This window comes from Cupressus sempervirens, chromosome 6 (genome assembly GCF_028749045.1).
Source record: "Cupressus sempervirens isolate cs-2001-9-10 chromosome 6, ASM2874904v1, whole genome shotgun sequence".
NCBI classification, from domain to species: Eukaryota; Viridiplantae; Streptophyta; class Pinopsida; order Cupressales; family Cupressaceae; genus Cupressus; species Cupressus sempervirens.
Window position 1 is genome coordinate 151,221,907 of NC_143123.1, and position 23,035 is coordinate 151,244,941.

The 23,035-nt window shown below is 37.3% G+C and overlaps 1 protein-coding gene across 2 annotated transcripts in view; it reads right to left on the minus strand.

Annotated features, from left to right (window-relative positions):
• LOC149551684 (NAD(P)-binding Rossmann-fold superfamily protein) overlaps window positions 1–23,035 on the minus strand; it is a 190,068-nt gene that overhangs the window by 87,293 nt on the left and 79,740 nt on the right. Inside the window, exons 10-11 of one of the 2 annotated variants that reach the window (XR_016352797.1) lie at window positions 18,330–18,413; window positions 14,792–14,900 (exon numbers count right to left, since the gene is read on the minus strand). Coding sequence is in view for 1 of the 2 variants with exons in the window: in XM_089787205.1 (XP_089643331.1) it covers window positions 18,330–18,413 (84 nt within the window). In the remaining variant the exon portion in view is untranslated. The remainder of the gene's footprint in view (window positions 1–14,791; window positions 14,901–18,329; window positions 18,414–23,035) is intronic. The other variant, XM_089787205.1, reaches the window with a different exon arrangement.

Consider the following 23,035-nt stretch of genomic DNA (forward strand, 5'->3'; position numbering starts at 1 on the left):
ATCACCATCACAACAAGAGTTCGACAATCCTTGAATGAACAACGTAAGGCCGCCTACATGATTAACCAGCAAATCACATTAATATAACTGAGTTAGTATCCACAAGTGTAAGGAACATTGGAGTTTTCTCATGTCTTCATGAGTATTTTCTTTTCAAGAGAGGAATTGAGTGTTTGATATTCCATATCAAGTATTCAATTGCTATATGTTATGTAGTGGTACAAAACTGACATCAACAAGTGTAGCTATGTTTCTTTCTTTCAATTTGTTCTTGCAACAGATTACCGACGGTCCCATCTATCGGTATTTCTGGTCCTGTGTTATTAATAATAAGTTTTCATTAGAATTAGGCTATTTGATTGATCCACTTACTTCCATTATGTTAGTTTTAGTTACAACAGTTAGAACCATGGTTATGATCTACAGCGATACTTATATGTCACACGATAAAACATATGTGAGGTTTTTTGCTTACCTTAATTTTTTCAATGCTTCTATGCTAGGGTTAGTTATTAGCCCTAATTTATTACAAAAAAAAATTGGGGGAATTAGTAAGAATGCGTTCCTATTTATTGATAGGTTTCTGGTTTATGCAACCCAGCGCGACCACTAATGCAAATGTAAGTTCTGAATATAAGTGTTGTTGATTCTTTGTTGTCCTTCAACTGACACTACTTGAGTCATACCTTCTAGTTGATTGCACTGTGTTTGATGAAATGCTTATATTTAGAATTATGAGAAAATGCATCTAAGTTTGGTTCAAATATGTACTCACTATTCAATGTAATTGAATATACAAACATATTTGAATCATATTTTGTGGACTTCTATCTTTTCCAAGTACTTCCATTGTAAAGAGGCCAACCTCCCACCAACATTTCTCAATTACCTTTTCTCTCCTCAATCCTACTCCATATGCCCTCACCTTGTCCTTTCTTGGCACTAGGTGAACCAAAATAGAAAAATCCACTTGATTGCAAAAACAATATTGGGATTTGAGCTGATTCCTTATAGGAGTTATTCGACGAGGTATATTCCCCTCTACTATCAAAACTCAAAACCTTAATCTTCCTACTTGTTTGACTTGCGACAAGAGTGTTGAATTCTTGGAACCTCTTAGAATCTTGATCCAGGTTTTCCAGGAGAAATCAATAATAAATTAAACAAATGTTAATTAACAATGGAGATCCTTATCTAAGTTCACAGATATCTAAATAGATCAAATAAAAATTCTCTCGAATTGTGCTCAATATCAGGGAAAGTAGCCCTTGCATGTTTGTAGAGTATGCAGCGCTCGCACACTCATGTCTTTTCTATCTTGGAGATCGGCAATCCCTACATTGTTTCCTTGGAGACAAGTAATGTTCCATATTGCAGTGACCAATTCCCTCCTGTCAAAATTTGCACAATTACTCATAATTGCGCACCAAGGCTCCCTGTCTGATCAGATTAGCAAGAAAAAGTTGTCAACTTGCATACAATTTGTTAAAACTCCACTATGATTTTGGTTGCATCACTAATAATGACCTGTTGATACCAAAACTTAGCTTCAAACCTTCGATGCTAAAATGTCACCATTTTAGACAGTGCATCCCCAGAACACTTATCAGTTTTATTGGATAATATGAGGAAAAATAATCAGGATTTTTAAGCAGTCGCAAGTGTTAGCTGAAAATGTTGTTCACCAATGTGAAGAGAAGCTGAAACTATACATGACAATGAAACAAGAGAAAAAAAATGAACTAGTGAAACTAGAAGAAACTGAAATAGTATAGCTTTGGGAAGAAGAGGAGTTAAAAGAAAAAATCTCTAAAGTTAAAACAAGCTCCGTGATGATCCAAAAGAAGTGAAGCTTATTTAGAAATTGAAGAAGGGATACATAAGCCCTTATTGTCTGATGAGCAAAATTACTTTGCTGTTTTTAGATCAAAGGCTAAGTTACCGGTTCAAGTTCGGTTCCAACTTCGAAGTTTGAGAACCGGTTCCAAGTTTGCCAAAATTTTGGAAAGGGGTTTGGGTTCGTTTGGGTTTGTTAGTACAAAAACATAGAAAAATTATATATATATGAAGCATGGATTAAAATTAGAATGTAGCATAGTAGTAAAACACATTTAAACAACAAAAACACCATAAACTTGTAATCATAGTGCTCATGCCATCATATAGTTGAACAACAAAAGTTCAAAACATTAAAAATAAATCATAGCATCAACTTCAAGTATCATTGTTCAACTAATGGAATAAAAATTTACTAATATTCTAAGTTATTCAATTTTTATCTTCTTCTTCATCTTCTTCTTTTGTAGCATTAGTTGACTCGGCAATAGCACTGAGGCTAATAGGATCAACAACAACAACAACAACAATGGTTTTGGCATGAAATTCTTCGAAAAATGAAAATGACAATGAGAGGCCACCAAAAGCATTTCATAACAACCTTTTAGGGTTGTGGATGCCAAAAACTTATTAAATTTTGCCAAAAAAAATACTTTATTGTCGTCTGCGGGCCCAAAAAGCACGTGGTTCAAACTAGGTTCAAACTTTGTTCGATTGTTTTAGCTTGGTTCACTTAGGTTGGAACTTGGTTCAAACTAGATCGAACCAGTAGGCAAAACTTAGACCCTGCCCGAACCAGACTCAAACCAAACCCACACTTCGAACTAGTTCAAACTTCTGCAGGTTCAGGGGGTCCTGGGACGAACCATGGTAACTTAGATCAAAGGCCTAGGGAGTTGCAAAAATTGAAGAACAAATTTTTAGTCATAGAAGAGAAATCAATACAAGTTTTGGCAAAAGTTGACAACACACCAATTTATTAAAGTTTTGCTTGCAAAAATAAATTGTTAGTTTAATCTCTATCAAAGGTGAAAGATTCATTAACACTTGTCTAATTTGGCTCAGTGAAGGATTGGTGTAAAAAAATCATATTACATTCCGTTGGTTTATCCAGCTGTACAGTCTTTAAGCCCTCATAAGAAGCACTAAGAATAATTCAAATGTGGCTCATATAAGGGCCATCAAATCAACACAAGGAAAAAGTACAAAACAATTGTTCAAAATAGTTGTATCATTTTATGGTAACTAGGGACCATACCTTTTATAGACTTCATATAAAGTTAGTCAAAGTAGGTTTGCTAGGCTTGAAAGACTAATTGAATTCTAATGCATCTTTTTAAGGCTCATGAAGCCCCAAGGCAACAACATAAGGAGGCATACCTTTCCTAAGGGGATCACATCGTAATCAAAAGGCAATCGTAATATGTTTCAAGCTTGCCAAAACATCGTTAAGGTTGTTGTATATGATGGGAGGCATATGGAGGCATTATAAAAATAATCAAATATGCAGCTCGAGTGCAACAGTAAACAAAAAAATTGTAAACACCTAAACCACCTCAAAGAATGTTAGGCAGGTCAACCATTTGGAATATTAATATTAATGATTTATTAATATCATTATTGTCGTGTTTACATTTTGAGGATATCGATTAATGTCAAATCAACAATTGTGAATTTAAGAACATTCCCTGTTATATGTGGAATGTTATTGTGTCAAAATAAAGTTACATGCAAATTGTTTAGAAATATGTCTAACCTGGTGAGAGGGCAAAAAATGTTTGCCCAAAAATATAGATAGATAGCAATAAAGAAAATAAGAGCAAAAATAGTCGCATAAAGACACAACACATTTATCCTGGAAAACCCTTCAACTGAAGGGAAAAACCCAACCACACCAGATAATTCTCTCCTTTATTGATAGTAAAATATTCAAGCACAAAGCTTTCCTCTTGATGTGATGTCACATTGTACTAAGCAATCACATATATAAATTGAAATGAAAGACTCTTCATGTTTCCAGACATGTGCCTCTTCACATGACACATGTCTCTTCATATAATATTATCTCAAATATTATCATTAATATCCTCTCCAGCTATTATCTCAAATATTATCATTAATATCCTCTCCAGCTATAAACACAATTTATCTCTATTTCAACATAGAGAAAAAGTAGAGATAAAGATCTCTATCATAGCTACAATCTTCAGTACTCTCTCTTAGCACGAGAGAGATCTTTAGTAGAACAGGCACTCATAGCTAAGAAAATATGTCGATATATTCTTATTACGTAAAACATGTTATCTCAACATAACATAATTTACCATAGTTACTTCATAAGCATATGAAATTATAGTCATGGAGTCACACATATGACTGTTGTCGGTAAATGTATAATGTAGCCGACGGGTAGAATAGTATCCGAACGGGCGCGTGACGCTTGAGTCACCCCTTCGGAAAGGTATATGTATACATCCGAGATGGACTTTGGAATCATCAGAGATCATTGTAGTCATTGTAATCGGATTGTAATCTGCAAGTGCATACATGAATAAAGTACCTGTTCTGAATTGAATCGTGTTATACTTGTGTTGAACTTCTTACCCTATGTGGTAAACAATGACTTCCACCATTCCTACTCGCAGAGGGTAGAACGAGGGCTTTCACCTCAGACTTCTCCAAAAGTAGAATGCATTTCCACTGTGCCTACTGTAGAGGGTGGTCCACCATACCTACTCATAGAGGGTGGAACGAGAGCTTTCACCTCAGACTTCTCCAAGAGAAGAATGCATTTCCATCATGCCTACTCACAGAGGGTTGTTTGCCATGCCTACTCATAGAGGATGGAACAAGGGATTTCACCTTGAATTCCTCTCACAAAGAAGAACTCATTAAAAAGGTATTGCACCTTAAACAACATGTGTAAGAATGGCTAAGATTCTCTCTCAACTAAGACTAGGTCTCAGCAAGGATAACTTTGATCACAAAATAAAGATAGTTGATTTCAATTGTTTGACTGTCACATAAGCTTGGAAAGGGTTAGACATCTCCCTCTGTCACATAACCTCCCTCTAAAGCTGAATATACTTGCTTTGAATTTTTTGTATCATCAATTTAGTCCCGTGACTACATGCAAATCCTAATGTTCATGAATCTCTCATCATTTCATTGATGCATCCTACAATCAAGAGAGATTAATAATAATTCATAAAATCATTCTATCATTAAGAGATATATAGAGATTAATGCTCAAAGAAAACACTATCCCCTGTATTGTAATAGAAATTCAATAATCAAGATATAATCATAGGATACTTATCTCTTTCACATAGACTTGTTTCCATCCCAACTCAACTCTACGAAAGAGAGCACAATGTCCGTCACATATCAGAAGTAGTTACGTGCTTAAAATCCTACATCTTTCCAGACTTGGGCAGCACCTCCAAGTCGTCCAATCTATGATAAAATTTCACCTCCTCATCTTCTGCATTGCTATGACTCTCAAGAAGTGGTAACAGACGAGCAAAGTTCGAATGTCCCCACCGCTCTCCTTCTTGATCACAAACCCTTCCTTGTAAAGCCTCTCGAACTCACATTGAAGGACCTTGTGAAACAAAAGAAACACCAAAATGGGTGACTTTAGTGTAGCATGGTGTATGGAGCCTCCTCTAGAAGAAACCCTTGCTATAATTGTCAACACCAACAGAAGTTGCGTGTGTTGTTGATGAAGCCTCGTTGATGGAGCCGCCATATCATAAAGATGAAGCACAACACATCTTAGATAAAGATAAAAGGAATTCTCTACCACACAATAAAATTCATTCCTAACATAAGAATGACAAGACACAAGAAAGGACAAGAGCTACTCACACATAGAGTAGTGATGTCAAATTTCTTCTCCTCACACGATATACACAAAACAATGATAATGATTCCCAGCAATAATACCAATTTCAACAATTCTCAGTTTATTTCTAATAACATTCCTCTGCTAGAGAATGGACAATGCCAAAACAAAACAAAAAATGATCAGAGCATGTCAAGAATGAGAGATTTGCAAACATTAAGAATCCTACCTTTACAAAGATCCATCGCACTTGAATTTGCTAGAAGGCATACACACAAGATAACACCATATGAAATGACAGCCATAGAGGCACTCATGAATGCAAACCAAAAACTAACTATGCTGAAAGATGCACATGCGATGCTAATTCGTTGAATTGCCAAGGGTGGAAGAAAAGAGTAAAACATGAGTAAGAGGAAAAAATAGAAACACAAACATGATGCCTAGCTGGTGCATGATGACATGGATACGAAACTAAGTCACTCCAATACTAGATTTTGACAATATATAGGAACAACTCTTAGGCAAGAGTAACCCGACTCAGACTCCAATCAATATTGTAAATAAGTCCCTAACTCGCGGATATGCTTAGTAGGCATGAACAAGAGAAGATGAAATTCCTTTGTGTCAGATATATGGATTCCCAACTCTCGTGATTCTTTTCGTTACAAAGTGCTTTGATATTTCTCAACACTAATAAGCCTACCTTGATCTTCTTGAGACATCCTTAAATCTAATGCATTATTTTCCATTGCCAAGTAATCTTTGAAGTTTGAATAAACTCAGAGACAAAATATTCAGTGACATCTACTGCACAAGTCGAACAGCTCATTGCAACGGTATAGCTTTCATGCACTTTCAAATATAAACAACACTAAATGTAAATTATGATCATTATTCCCTCCACAATCTATGGTAGATTTTCTGTGCACCAGTTATAGAGTCCAAAAATCACTTGAAACAATAACTGAAATTACATTATGACAAGGAGGTGACTTCACAAAATAATGTCATGCCTGTCATATTATGCTGAGCTGACCACCCATTTGAAGACTTCCAGAAATATAAAGCTGCTACCAAACTTAAGCAAACACAAATAATCTTATACGTTCTTCTTTACTGTTAATTATATTAACTTGGCTCCGATACCATGTTAATGTTTGCCCAAAAATAAAGATAGACAACAATAAAGAAAATAAGTGCAAAAATAGGCACATAAAGACAACACATTTATCCTAGGAAGACCCTTCAGCTGAAGGGTAAAACCCAACCACACTAGAAAAATCTCTCCTCTATTGATAATTAAATTTTCAAGTACAAAGCTTTCCTCTTGATGTGATGTCACATTACACTAAGCAATCACATATATAAATTGAAATGAGAGACTCTTCACATTACACCCGAGGGTCTCTTTAATTTCCAAATACAAAACTTCATGTTTCCAAACACATGCCTCTTCACATGACACATGTCTCTTCATATAATATTATCATAAATATCATCTCCAATTGTAAACACAATTTATCTCTATTTCAACATATAGCAAAATTGGAGATAAAGATCTATATCACTGCTCCAATCTTCAACACCAAGTTTTGGCATGAAAATTGCCACAACTCATTACATTACAAGGCTCCCTACTTGAAATAATTTGTTAATTTCCACAACGATTAGAAACATTTGTAGAAATATTCTTCTCGTTACTATACCAATGTTACAGGATCTGAATTCATTTTTGAGTTGGACTTGGACATGGCAAAGACTCGCAAATTGAAAAACACAAAAAATTCAAAGATTTTTAAGGATATAATTTTTTTTCATTCATCCTTTAAATAACCACAAAGATGCAATAATCTCATCAAATAGAAGATACTTTGAAGTTTGAATACATACACAAGTTTGGATTGATCAAGTATAAATGCAAATTTTAGGCTTTAGTTGAAGGAATTAAGTTAAACCAAATAACACATTAGAAACATAAATAGCTGTGTTATTGCTATCAAGATTTCAACTATGTAATTTTTTGATCAAACTCATTGACCCATGTTTCCAAAGTAGTGGTTCACAAGAACCCATCTCTCATGAGAATGAATGGAACACTTAGCCCTCATTGCATCAAGGTGATGCTTAGAGAGGTGAAGCCTCAAGACCTCCCATGAGATCACTTATCTCAGTGCTACTCCAACTCAAGCAAGCTTAACCATAGAGTTCCCTCCAAGGTTAAGTCCACTCTACTTCAAACCCATTTGCCTTGTGCAAAACATCTCCTACTATGTCATCTTCAATCGATCTATTGATCTGCCCTTCAATACCTCAATATTTTTGCTCAAATGCCTATGTTTCTCTCCATGTGTTTGCAAACAATACAAATGAGCTTCTAGGATTGGGAAGAAAATAAAAACACATTTTGGACAATTGAGAACATGCTAGTATTTTTGTGCTTTCTTTTATGCTGGTTGTGGTAGAGTCGAGGTCGCGACTTTGTGAATGTACCGAGTTTGGCAGACTCAGCGGGTCTGGACAGACTCAGAGTCTGAGACTCGAGTTCCCTAGACTTGGCAGAACTGAATCAACTTTGGACTCGCAGAGTCTTGGAACTATGTCTTATACACACCATCGCTTGTTCAACCATAGCGTGACAGAAATAATGCATCACTCAATTATATAAACTATTTTTAAAATTGAAATGAACAAAACCCTTTAAATAAAATATGACTTACATGACCACATTTTAAACAATATAAAGAAGCTCTATATTTACAAGCTATAATCTTCTAATGTGTTCTACTATAAAACTAAACAAACAATCAAACTTAGAAGAAAGAAAGAAAGCTATAAACACAGCATAGGAGGACAGAGCATGAGAAAAAAAATACATAATTATATTTCAATTCACTGTTTGTTTTACAGAAATGTTCTAGAAGATTTTTAATTCATCTATGAGTCTTAACAAAATATATTTCCAACTTTCAACTTTATAACATGGATGACACCTTATGTTTTTAGACCAAAGAGTTTTTGCAGAAAGACATTCAACAAAGGTCTTCAGGATAAACGGTATAAAAAACATTTACCAACATTTTGAGTGAGCTACTACACTCATCATACAGTACAAAAATATTGGCAAGGAATCATAGACTGTTTATTCCATATTAGTGTGTTTGTTCATGTTCCATTTTAGGTTTCTCAAGAGATGCATCTTCTGTTTTGTACACTATACATGTAATGTCCCCTTCTCCGCACTAGACCTAATAGCGCCTTGTTGGTCTATCTTTCCATCCGGATAGGCTAACGGCATTTATTTTTAGGATGCCAGCCAATCACAGGAGTCTTTTAGGTTTTAGTTGAGGAGATATTTAAGTGGGAACTTCTAAGGTTAAGTCACATTGTTTTATTAAGTTGATTTATAAAGTACTTTATTATTTAAAGTCACTTTATGACCAAATGACTTAAGTGACTAAAAGGAAAAATAGGCTTTTATCCCACATTGCTTAGTTGCTCACACCTCCCCTCACTTCGAGGTTATAAAATAAAGTATATGCATTGGGATTTGTACCACGAATATATGTTATTACTCAAATCCTAAATGGTTGCTTTGATCTTATGGTGCCTTCTTGAGGACAAAACCCCTTGGGAAGTTCAGGAATCTAGACATAGCCCCAGGATTCCTTGTGAGCATTGCATCAGGTTCTAGAAAAAATCGGTGGATAGTGCATTTGCTTCAAGACAGGATCTTATGTTAGCTATGAGGCATACTGAAGGAAATGGTTGTTCACTAACTTGGAAGAAGCACAGGACCAGGAATCACGTGAAGTGCAGAAAGGTGGAGAGTGAGGTATCAGACATGGCTGATAGTTGTTTGCATATGCATTCTACAGTATAGTAGAGAGGCAGAGATTTTGTACAAGAAGTCGGCAATTATAACACTACAATAGTTATACTCCAACAAGTGAAGGTGAAGCCGAGCTTATAGATGTGTCTACTAGAACTATAGATACTGCAGAGCATGAACAGGTACACACCCTGCGTATAGGCAACAAGCGCAACTTAATTTAGCAGGAGTAACACCAGTCGGCTGTTCAGACTATCATCGCCCGCGCTAAACTGTGACGTAGGTGCTAGTTCATCACCATTTATAGACCAAATAACCGAACTAGAGATTGCTTATGTAGTAGAGCTACTGGCAATAGCCACGCATCTCTACAAGAAGGACGAGCTGCCCATGGTAATGGTGTGGGCGGAACAAGAGCATCATTAGTGACAGTCCGCAAATAGCAAGTCCCCTCACGCATGGAGCCCAATTTCTTTATAGTATTGATTCAATTTGGTTATACTACAAATTGTACTTACTGTCGTTTCATAAATTATTATGAGTAGTGGCTTGTGTTGGTTATATGTACACAATCAGATTTAATGCAGGGAGGAATTTAATATATGATCAGAATTGTCTTGTGAGTTTTTTGTGATACTTTAGTCTATATTGTCAACACTCTCAACTATTTTCCTTACCATCTAAGTCTGAGTATTCCTTGAAATTCTGTTAGTAGTCAGCAAGTAATGTTACAGTGGCAACAATGTTTAATATCTAGGTTGCAAGTCAACTGCTTGTTAAAATTCCTCTAAACAATAAAATTTAAATTTTGTGTCAAACCAAGTAAGGATCGTTACAGTGGTATCAGAGCCATAAGTCCTGCCAATTTGTGGGAAAATTTATTACGTAACATGCTATGTTAAACAAGAAAAATGACAGTTAGGCATGAGTAGGAAACCTTATAAATTTAGTCACTTCTAACTTGAACAGGCAAAATCTTCAAATCAGATTGACATTGAGGATAGTTATTCAATTGATGAGGAGTTAACTTTTGGGACAGGTGAACAGGTTGAACAAATTGAGCAAAGTGAACGGGTTGAACAGGGTGAATAGGTACAAGACACTCACATGGCTCGTAATGAGAATGAACAAGAACGAGAAGTGAGGGAAACCTTGAGGGCTAGTAGAGATAGGCAAAATAATATCGCTACTGAACTTCAGCAACTTACAAGTGCTATTCAGCCATTAGCTCTGCCTCACAGGGCAGCAACGAGTCATCACAGTGGAGGTGGTACTATGGCAGGATCACCCTGAGCTGCTAGGGCCCCCACACGGAACGCAGACAGGCCTTTGATGCAGAGGAAGAGGTAGCACCGCCCACGGCACCAGTCTTACTGTCGGATAATGTTATGGCTATGTAAGATGAATGGGTATGTTCCCTGATCAAATTAAATAGAATATGACTTTTATTCAATACATGAATCAGAAAAGGGAGACAGAGAGACCACAACAGGAGAGGAGGCCTAGAGTGCAGAATAGGGATTTGAAACACGCCATGAGCAAACTATCTCTCCCCATTTTTTATGGCAGCAGTAAGACATCCACGAGAGTTTGGATTCACAAGCTAGACACCTACCTAACACTTAAGCCCATATCAGAGACAGAAGCCATTAGGTTTACCACAATGCACTTAGAGGGAGCGGCATATGATTGGTGGCATCATGGGCTGGTCACCCAAGATCATGGTCTCATTACATCTTACGAGACTTTCAACTCTAAGCTGATCACCCGATTTGACACAAAGGACATTGAGGTATATTACAGGGATTTGGCGCAGTTGCAACAGGGTGGATCTCTAGATGACTTCATTGATGAGTTTCAATGGATTTCAATGATGGTCCTGAATATGTTCAAACAACGTAAGGTAATGTTGTTTACTGAGGGTTTACAGGACATATATAGAGGTTTGGTTAAAGTCTTTAAACCAAACACTTTGGATGATGCTATTAAGATCCCTCACGATCTAGACTCACCTTATTCGATACTATAGCCTCCCAAGAAACCTTATAAGGGGTCTACTTCATTCCAAAAGAACAAAAACCAGCATAAGGCTACCCCTCCCAGGTTGGATTTTGAGACTTAGAATGAACTCAGGAGGAAGAAGCTATGCTTCACTTGTAGGGAGCCATAGACACCGAATCATAAATACCTTGGAAAGGGCAAAATACACTGTTGAGGTACTCTCAGAGGAGGAGGAGGAGCAACAGGAGGGAAATGATGTTGATGGCAGCGATGAGGAAGAAAGTGAGGAACGACCGCCTAGAGAGAGAAAGAAGGAATCCATTCAGGGATAGTCTCCTATTATAGCTTCAGTTTCCAGCATTCCCATGGGAGTTAGAGGACAGCGTATTGTGTGTCTGTTAGATATAGGTGCATCACATAACTTCATAAGCACACGCTAGGTTACAAAGAGAAAGTTACAGATTGATGACATACCCGAGTTCGAGGTTAGAGTGGCAAGAGTTGAGAGATTGAAATGCACAGGGTAAGTGTGAGGACTCCCGATTCATTTTGATGACCTCCTTCTTGAGTCAAATTTTTATGTGGTCGATTTGGATGGATTAGATGTCATGCTGGGAAGACAGTGGTTGCAGACTATCGGCAAGTACATAGTTGATCATGATAAGATGTAGCTGGAATTCTTATAGGATGGCTAACAAGTGATCCTCAAGGCTATGCCAGAGGGTGAACCCAAGTTGATTTCAGCCCACAGGATGGAGGCTATTATGAGGCATGATGACATGGAGTGGGCAGCACACTGTTTCATTTGCTCCAAGGCCACCTTAGACTCAGGACAACGTATTCATATTGACATTCAGTCGGTGCTTGATAAACACAAGAGGGTTTTTGAGGACATACCTCCAGGCATTCCCCCAGATAGAGGGTTTGAGCATATTATTGAGTTAAAGGAGGGTACCAAACCCATCATCACTACACCTTATTGTCATCCCAGGCACTATAAAGAGGAGATAGAGGAGATGATTAAGAAACTCTTAGACATGAGACACATCAAACCTAGCTCCAATACTTTCACTTCTTCAATCATATTGGTGAAGAAGAAGGATGGTACTCTTCACATGTGTATTGATTACTGTTTTCTCAACAAGAGGACCATCAAGAACGGGTACCCTATTCCTCGCATTGATGGGCTATTAGATGAGCTATATGGGGCAGTTTATTTCTCGAAGATTGACCTCAGATCTAGATACCATCAGACACAAGTTCGTGAGGAGGATGTGCATAAGATAGTTTTCCGATGTCACTATGGACACTACAAGTTCTTGGTTATGCCATTTGGACTCACTAATGCACTGGCTACATTTCAGTCATGCATGAACCATATTTTTAGGAAACAGATGCGAAAGAGCGTGTTAGTATTTTTTATGACATCTTGGTTTTTAGCAGAACTTGGGAGGAGCACCTGCAGCATTTAGATGAGGTACTTAGTATTATGGAGGAGCACTCACTATTTGTGAAGGTGTCAAAATGTGAGTCCGGATTGACAAAGATTCTTTACCTTGGTCATGTGATTGGTGCAAACAAGGTGAAGGTACACCAAGAAAAGATTCAGGCAATCCTAGATTGGCCACCACCGAGGAACATATCAGATTTGAGGGGCTTCCTGGGTCTTTGCTCTTATTATAGGAGGTTTGCTAGAGGCTTCTCACAGACAACAACTCCCCTCACCGATCTCATACGGAAAGGGGCATTCAAGTGGACAATTGATGCAAAGGTGACCTTTGATAAGCTCAAGCAGGTGATGAGCACATGCCCATTCTTAGCACTACCCAATTTCTCTTGGCTATTTGTACTAGAGTGTGATGCTTCAAGGAGTGGGATTGGCACAGTTCTGATGTAGGATAGGCATTTGATCGCTTATGAGAGCAGGAAGCTCAAGGATGGTGAGAGACTACACTCCACCTATGACAAGGAAATGTTGGTCATTATGCATGCTTTAGCCAAGTTTAGACAGTACTTACTAGGTGGCAGATTCATAGTTAAGACGGATCACAATAGTTTGCACTACTTAGAACAGAAGGATCTAAATAAAAGACAGCAAAAGTGGGTCAGCAAGATTCAGGCCTATAATTTTGACATCGAGTATGTCAAGGGTAAGAACAATGTAGTTGCTGATGTGCTTTCTAGGAGACCTTCAATAGTAGAATGTTGTGCTATTTCCGAGATATCGGTAGATTGGAAGTCCCAGTTGCTGGTTGAGTATTCTAAGAATACTCAAGCATGTCAGATTATGGATGGACAGCTTCAGGATAGCAAGTACAAGGTAATCGATGATGTGATTTTCTTTAAGGATAGGGTCTACCTCATACTAGAATCGAAACTCAAAGGAAAGATTATAGAAACTCTTCATGATGCACCATCAGCCAGACACCCAGGTTTCTTCAAAACCTATAGACAAGTCAGGGAAAGGTTTTCATAGAAGGGCCTCAAGGACGATGTCCTTCAGCATATCAAAGAATGCCAGACTTATCAGTAAAACAAGTCAGAGCACGAGTTTCTAGCCCGGATTGTTACAGCCTCTTCCTATCCCAGCACAGATGTAATGACCCCAATCAAGCTCACACAAATAGAACTAAGGAAGTTCATAACTAGATGCTTCACAACTACAACTTTTGTTTCCAAGAAATTTCACCCTTAATTATTACATAATTAGAGCCAATTTCCTCTAATCCCAAGAACCTCTACTAATATTGTAATCAGATTTTGCAAGTACAGATATCTCAAATTATGGCTTCACAACTGGAAATGAAATTGGGATTCTTAAAGATTTACCAATTTCCCAAATACTGAATATCAAATTGACATTTCTTAACAACAGCCAATACTGAAAGCAATAGCAAAATCTTATTAATTCAAGCTATTGCTGGCACAATATATAAAATGAGACTAGTGTGAGGAACCTGGAAATAGCTTCCTTTAATTAATTGCAGGCCCTGAAAATGTATTTGCAGCAGCCCAAATATGCAGAAATAAATAACGCACAGCAACACAATATTGTCATTTAACATCGAGAGAGTTACATGCCCAGAATAGAGATTTTATGGTATTCAAATTCATAAATAATACCACTCTAGAATGCAGTTTGAACAATCCAAATAGCAGAGATAAACGTGTCAAACAACAGACATTAATGTGACCTTTGACAGGACTTTTAGACCACTGGAATCCAATGCCTACAACCAGAAATCTAGGCGTGTGAAGAGCCAATGAGAACTTACAACAAAACTCTGAGAAATGATGCCAAACTCCAGACCCTAGGTGTACCAAAGCATGAGATTTTCTTTAGTTATCAGCCCTCTTCTCAATCAATGGCGGAATATAGATAACCTGCAGCCAACATATATCTTCCAAGCCATAGTAAGTATAGTAATGGAAGATGCCAATCAAACTCCAGAAATGCAATACTCCCAGCCACAGATAATAGCAGTAAGGGAGATTAAATGCAATCACTTTACCTCAGCAGTGATTCGAAAACACTTATCAACATCCCTTATACCTCAAAAAGCCTCAAAGGCAACAAAAGCAAATATATATTCAAGCATGTTTTTCTCAACAAATGGGCTTGTATTTATAACCTCCAAATCCCCTTTTGTTGCCAAAATGTAACTTTACTCAAGAAGCTTCACCACACAACATTAATTATAAGCTTCCTTTAGATTCTCTCACTTGACTTGGCTTAACTTATTAATAAATGGCACTTTCCAATGATAACTCAACTCTCAAGTGAAATTATAAAGTTAAATCATAACTTTATAATAAGTCATTTAATAATTACTAATAATTTGGCCACTAAAAATATAATAACTCCCAAAATACTCATCATTTAAATATGTCGTCTAAAATAGAAGTCATACCTATTATTTCTCCATATGACCAAATGCACTTTCCAAAAATAGAAAGGGTCCATCTCGATCAACACCAACTTACCACAAATAGTAAGTACACAAAACTAAGCCCAAACGAAGTCCAATCTAAGCCAAACAAAGACCAACCTGTAGCTTACTGAAATGTGGAGAAGATAAGACCCTCCGAAGCCAAGCAACTGCCACAGTAGACCCTCTATCCACAATAATTAGCCTACAAAGATCACAATAATAGGCTAATCCCTGCAACTTTGATGCCGACAAAATTGGGGACATTACAACAGAAATGGAAGAGTATCTCCATGGACTTTATTGCAGGGTTGCTAAAGGTGCAAGGCAGAGATTCCATTTTTGTGGTGGTGGACAGATTGACGAAGTTTGATCACTTCTTTGCTATAGCAGCAAATTGGTTAGCCTCTCAGGTAGCTGAGTTATTTTTTCGAGAGGTTTTTCGTCTACATGGTCTTCCTCGAACCATTGTGAGCGACAGGGATAGCAAGTTCCTCAACACTTTTTGGCAGGAATTATTCAGATTGGTAAGTACGAAATTGACCCCCAACATGAGTTACCAACCCCAGACGGATGGGCAGAATGAGATAGTAAACAAATGGGTGGAGGGATATCTCCGGAACTATGTAGCCGGGCAGTAGAGAGCATGGGTTAAGTGGTTATATCTAGGGGAGTATTGCTATAACTCCTACCACACGTCCATCCGAATGATTCAATTTTGAGCTCTCTATGGCAGCGAGCCTCTGCCATTTGCAAATCTAGCTTTGCAAGACAGCAAGGCACCACTAGCTGGGGATTGGTTACAGGATCAGCAAGACATTCTCAAATCTCTTTGGGAGAACATTCTACAAACTCAGAATCAGCAAAAGATGTACGTTGATCATCGTTCGGCAAAGCGTAGTTTTGAGTTGGGTGACATGGTTTATCTTCGTCTCCAACCTTACAGGCAAAGTTCCTTGAAGAAAAGTGGGTCTCAAAAACTTCAGCCTAGATTATATGGTCCCCATCCCATTACTCGGAGGGTTGGGGAGGTCGCTTGAGTTGGACTTGCCAGATGACAGCAGAATTCATAACATTTCCACATTTTGTGCCTGAAGAAAGCGATTGGTCAGCATGTAGTACCCTCCGTTGGTTTGCCCCCACTTGATGTGGAAGGCAAGCTAGCTTTGGTTCCAACAGAGGTGATAGAGGTCAAAGAAAGAAAGCTGCATAACACGTCCATCAAGAAGTATCTGAATTATTGGAGGGATTTGCCATATGAAGATGCCACTTGGGAAGGCAAATCAATCTTGTAGCATCCGGCACTGAGATTGCTTGAGGGCAAATAATCTCAAGAAGGAAGGACTATAATGTCCCCTTCTCCGCGCTAGACCTAATAGCACCTTGTTGGTCTATCTTTCCATCCCGATAGGCTAACAACATTTATTTTTAGGATGTCAGCCAGTCACAGGAGTCTTTTGGGTCTCAGTTGAGGAGATATTTAAGTGGAAACTTCTAAGGTTAAGTCACATTGTTTTATTAAGTTGATTTATAAAGTACTTTATTATTTAAAGTCACTTTATGACCAAATGACTTAAGTGACTAAAAGACAAAATAGGCTTTTATCCCACATTGCTTAGTTGTTTGCACCTCCCCTCACTTTGGGGTTATAAAAGAAAGTATATGCATTGGGATTTGCACCACGAATATATGTTATTATTCAAATCCTAAATGCTTGCTTTAATGTGACTGTACCTTCTCGAGGATGGAACCCCTTAGGAAGTTCAGGAATCTGGACATAGCGCCAAGATTCCTTGTGAGAATTGCATCAGGTTCTAGAAAAAATCAGTGGATAGTGGGTTTGCTTCAAGACAAGATCTTATGTTAGCTGTGCGGCATACTGAAGGAAATGACTGTTCACAAACTTGGAAGAAGCACAGGACCAGGAATCACGTGAAGTGCAGAAAGGTGGAGTGTGAGGTATCAGACATGACCGATAATCTTTGTTTGCAATGGGGTCTGCAGTATAGTAGAGAGGCAGAGACTCTGTACAGGAAGTCAGCACTCATAACACTACAGCAGTTATACTCCAGCAAGTGAAGGTGAAGCCGAGCTTAATAGATGTATCTGCTGGAACTATAGATACCACAGAGCATGAACAGGTACACACCCCGCGTATAGGCAACAAGTGCAACTTCATCTAGCAGGAGTCACACCAGTCGGCTTTTCAGACTATCATTGCCCACACTAAACTGTGACACGGGTGCTAGTTCATCACCATTTACAGACCAAGGAACCGAACTGGAGATTGCATATGCAGTAGAGCTACTGGAAACAGCGACGCATCCCTACAGGAAGGATGGGTTTGCCCATGGTAATGGTGTGGGCGGGACGAGAGCATCATTAGTGACAGTCCGCAAATAGCAAGTTCCCTCACGCACAGAGCCCAAGTTCTTTATAGTATCGATTTAATTTGGTTATACTACAGATTGTACTTACTGTCGTTTCATAAATTGTTATGAGTAGTGTCATGTGTTGGTTATATGTACACAATCAGATTTAATGCTGGGAGGAATTTAATATATATGATCAGAATTGTCCTGTGAGTTTTCTGTGATACTTTAGTCTATATTGTCAACACTCTCAGCTGTTTTTCTTGCCATCCGGGTCTGAATATTCCTTGAAATTCTGTTAGTAGTCAGCAAGTAATGTTACAGTGGCAACAGTGTTGAATATCTGGGTTGCACGTCAACTATTTGTTAAAATTACTCTAAACAATAAAATTTAAATTTTGTGTCAAACCAAGTAAGGATCGTTACAATACACCTTAATAGACATGCTTTGGCTGTAAGTATTTAACTGCTCACGTTCTTTAAAGAGTTTGGAAAAGCCAAAGAACATTTACCTGTTTAGCGATCCAAACTTCCTTCAATCCATGGGTTGTTGCAATAATTGTAAGCTCAGCACACCTAGTTACTGACACCCGTTTCTGTGTCACAAACAAACTAAAATAAACTAAACCATCTCATAAATCTATTTAAATTTTCTATATTGATTGACATCAGCACAAAATAAAGCATTAGAATTAAACTAAAACCTTTAGAAGAAATTTCTGTGGACGCGCTCAATCATCATGTCTTTTTAATAATACCAGATTGGCTTATGTCCAGGCTTAAACTAATATTTTTTACTGAAACCAAAACACTGAGATTATGGATTTGTATATTCCACTCCAAACTTTCTGTACAAACTCCTCATAGAAAATGTGGATGTTACCAAATTAGAATTGGTATGTGGGTATGGTACATTGTTATGACAAAATTTAATTTGGGGATTAGGTACATTCACACTTGTGCCAAATCTAGAAACAAAAAGGTTTGTGCAGGTTGGTAAGGGGAAGAATAGATTATTCTATTTGATTCTGAATATCTATGGCAATGACTTGTGAACTTAATGAGCCATAGATATCAACTTAGATAATTATTTGGCTTACTCCATAATTTATAATTATGATAAGAGTACCAAGTTACAAGTTAATATTGAGTCTGGAAAAATCAAAAGAGTAATATTCCAAAGCTATAACACTACTTGCAGTGGATTTTAATTATTTTTGTCAATTGTAAAGAGTGGGAAAGCTTTTCTCACTGTCGTGTATGGTGAAATAATATGTCGTGAAGGATTGTTAAGGATCTAAGAAGCTCGTGGAGCACATTCCTGTGCAAGTGCGTCCTTGCCTTATTTGTGTTCATGGAAAAGTTGAGTAGACAAACCTAGTCATGGACTTTCTTAGATAAGCACAAGACTTCTCTGAATTCGATGGTTTTGTTTTAAGCCAATTGTTGTGCATGAGATTCTGTTACCAGGAACTGTGGGTTCCCAAATTGTTACCTTCTTGCTAATTTAACCTCTATGTGGCTTCAGTGAGAATTGGCTCAAGCCGTAGAACATTTACAAGGGATGAGGTGATACAGGCAAGATCATTTGGGCCGGAATTTGAGGTGAAGTGGCTTCTTGATGTCAAAAATTAATATTGTTTTTGAACTATATCAAATGAAAGTTCACATGGTGTTTTCCCTTTGGTGTTGTTATTTGGTATTGCAGTGTTGAATACGGGAGCAGGTGAATCAGTTCATATGTAGAATAAGGATTAATTGTAGGTTTCAATGTAACTTAGAACAGAACAGCCAGTTTGAGTTTGCAGTAAAATGGTTTGGAACTGAAAATCTTAGGGGCAGTAATCAAGCAATATTTAATGACTCAAAGCTACAATTCCCTCTGCCTGACATGTGTGTTTTATTGAGGGAATCTTTTAATACTATTTTGGCACCATTTTAGGGAGAATAGTTCAATTTCTTGTCATGAGAAGTTTACTACACAAGTCCTGTGAAAGACCAAGACAATTGATAAGAACAAATCTAACAGTTGTGTATTTTTCTCCTTCACTAGAAATGGATGTGTAATAGTCTTGGAGAATAGAGAAGGTTGCAGATCATATATTTTAAGTCATCAACAGGGGTTGAAGGTGAGCAACCTGGTGACCTTCAGAACCGTGCACAAAATTAATGTATTTTCCAGTATTTGAAGAACATGGTTTGGGATTTTGGAGTTGAAACTGTTTATGAAGATTATTATTGGTGGTAGCATATATACTCCAGGAAAAGCATTCTGAATTTCTAAAGCAGCAAGTCCTATCATACACAAAATACCAGAACAAAGCTGCATTTCAACATCTTAGCATTGAGAAATTGTGATTTCTTTCTGAGTATTGAATGATCTTCAACAACTTTGGTGTTGAGGTTGTGTTTTACCTTAAGGGTCTGAAGTTTGGTTGGCAGTTGTTCAATTTTTCATTTGACCCTGGACTCTTCAATTTCAGACTAAGTATTGTTTTGCAACACGAGTCATGGGTGGCAATTTGAATCCTTGAATTTGGCATTGTAGCTCTTCACATGACTTGTTGGAACAAACATATTATAAATGATTCTGATAGTTGGACAGAACATTGAGAGTTCAAATTGTTGTATCAGTCACCTTGCCACAGATTAAAGGTCAGAATTTCCTTACACCTCTGTGTTTCTTTAAATGTAATCATATGCTACATTGCTATCAATACTTTCTGCTAGGATACATCTACCTTATTGTCTGTAAACACATCAAAAAAAACATCAAATCTATAATTCTGAAACTTATTGATAACAGCACAAGATGAATGTGCATGAACATGATTCTACTTTAACCTTGGCATTTCGTAAGAATACTATGTATTGAAACAACATTTTGCGAGTTAAATGATAAGACCTAGCAAACAACCATCACACACATCAATCTATTTAAAAGCAATTGTTGGACAGAGTTCACATATTTAAAATAGCATCGGAAGACAGTTTGGTTATGAAAGGGCTTTGTGAGCTATGCAACAAACTTAATCTGAAATCACAAGCAAGGAAAGAAGTTCTTGCCACTTTCAACCAATTGGAGAGATGTTTGACAATTGTAGATCACCTCCTATTTTATTGCAGATTACTCTTGCTCCAATACAAATGGTTGAGACATTCAGATGGAGATCCACTTGTTCCCACTTATTTGATGGAGATCATAAGAATCTCAGAACCTTATGAAGATAACATAATGGAGGAGGTACTACAACTAAATGTTGATAGTTTTCAAAATCTTGGGGACATCAGAAGTCGTCATTTCTTTAAAAGGGTCGTCATACTAAAATCATTTGCAGAAATCAGATTGTGTATTCTTATGTTTGACTTGGGATTGCATGATTCAATACATACCATGTTTCAACATTTCTTGTCACAATCAGAAAAGAACACAAAGCAGATGTTATTGTAGCCATGAAAACTATTATGGTTATGTCAATAAATGACAGTGATGCTCATTTTCAGCCCCTTCTACATATGTTCAATTGAACGAAGCATATGTCTAATGAGATCTCAAATTGATTGATAACTCACTCTTTTCGATGTGTGCTGATTGGACATGTGATAATCCACTCTTCAAGTTGGATGAGTAAGTTCTTTCTGACTCCAGTGATGAGATTTGGGACCCAGCTGCAGTTTCTAGTGATGGGGTATGAACACAAGATGGGAGTGACGGATCAATTTTTAGAGCTAATATTGCTGCCCACTTTCCAATCAGCTTACAAACAAGTTTAGAACTTGATCAACAGATGAGTTGGATGGATTCTTTGGTTCAGCATTTGAGTAGTTCTTGGTTGAGGTTTAATGGTAGCTATAATCTGATCATAGAAGAGGGATTTTCAGCTACTCCCTTATTCATGATTCATATGTATTCAGCAACATTTCAGTTTGATAATTTTTGTACTAATTCCCTCACATCATTGTTGTTGACCTCAGCCTTCGAGCAATTTAATTTTGTGCGCTTACAGACTTCAGTGCAGCGAGTTGTGGTACATCTTTTGGGCACAATTCAATTATTCTTCATTTTTAGTGATTGACTACGGGTATAGTACTTGGATTGTGATTGGTAGGGAATTTTATGAGGTGGTTTCTCTTGTGTTACCTTGCCAAGAAATATATCATGACATTGATCTCAGCAATCCTAGAGTTTCCAGATTTGTTATGGATTACATCATCAACTTAGGATGGATTGTTACGTTTTATTGTGTGCCTGGGATGGGTGATATGCACTTCCATGAGAGATTATTCGCAGTTGGAGAATTGTTCAGCGTAGATAGCTCCTTGAGGTACTACTATCTCCTCAAATTTGATAGTTATGGTAACATGATAATTTGGGATCTTGGCATTGGCATGTTTGGTGCATTACTTCAGTGGGGTTTTGATAGGGAGCTTCACAATTCTAGGCATGGTATTATTAATATCAGAGTAGCATAGCAGATTGGAGAGAAACATTCTTGAGGTTGATATGGGATCCAAGCATTTGGCTTCAGCATGCTGATACACATTGCTTAAGGGAAAGCAATCTCCAAGAAGGGAGGACCATGATGTCCCAAAGTCGATTAAATAATTAAATTCTAAGTTGTCAAATTATATCAAATCAAATGACAACTTACTTTACTTGTTTAACAAAGTACTAAAATGACTTTATGAGTCTAGTGAAAAAATTAATAAAATTCATTTCAAGTTAAAAAGGAAAAATAAGGAGATAAAGAAAAGAAACATGAAGAGACGGGTAGGGGAAAACAAAGAGTCACGGGGATGTGTTATAAAAGAACTTTTAGAGGCTCATTCTATTCATGATTGGAATAAGTTTGGTTTTTTTCTCAGAAGAATTTTAGTAAGCTTTGGCTTTCAACAGGTTTGCGGACAAAAACCCACTGTTTGTTGGAGATATCACTCAAGTGTCTCACTTGTGCTTCAAGTTCATATTTCTAGTTATCCAATTTGACTGTAAGTTCTGTGACTAGAATTGGATATATTTGTTGGTCTGCTCAGGATTCAAATGCAATATTCATATCTCATTTCAGAAATCTCTATCTCAATTGAATATTTTATAATTTTCAGTATGATGGGTTGGATAAATTGAAATTAATGGCACACAATTTATTTGTTTATGTGGTAAAATATCGAAATAATATCATAGGGGGATACCATAGGTACACTTTTAATCAGAAAATAG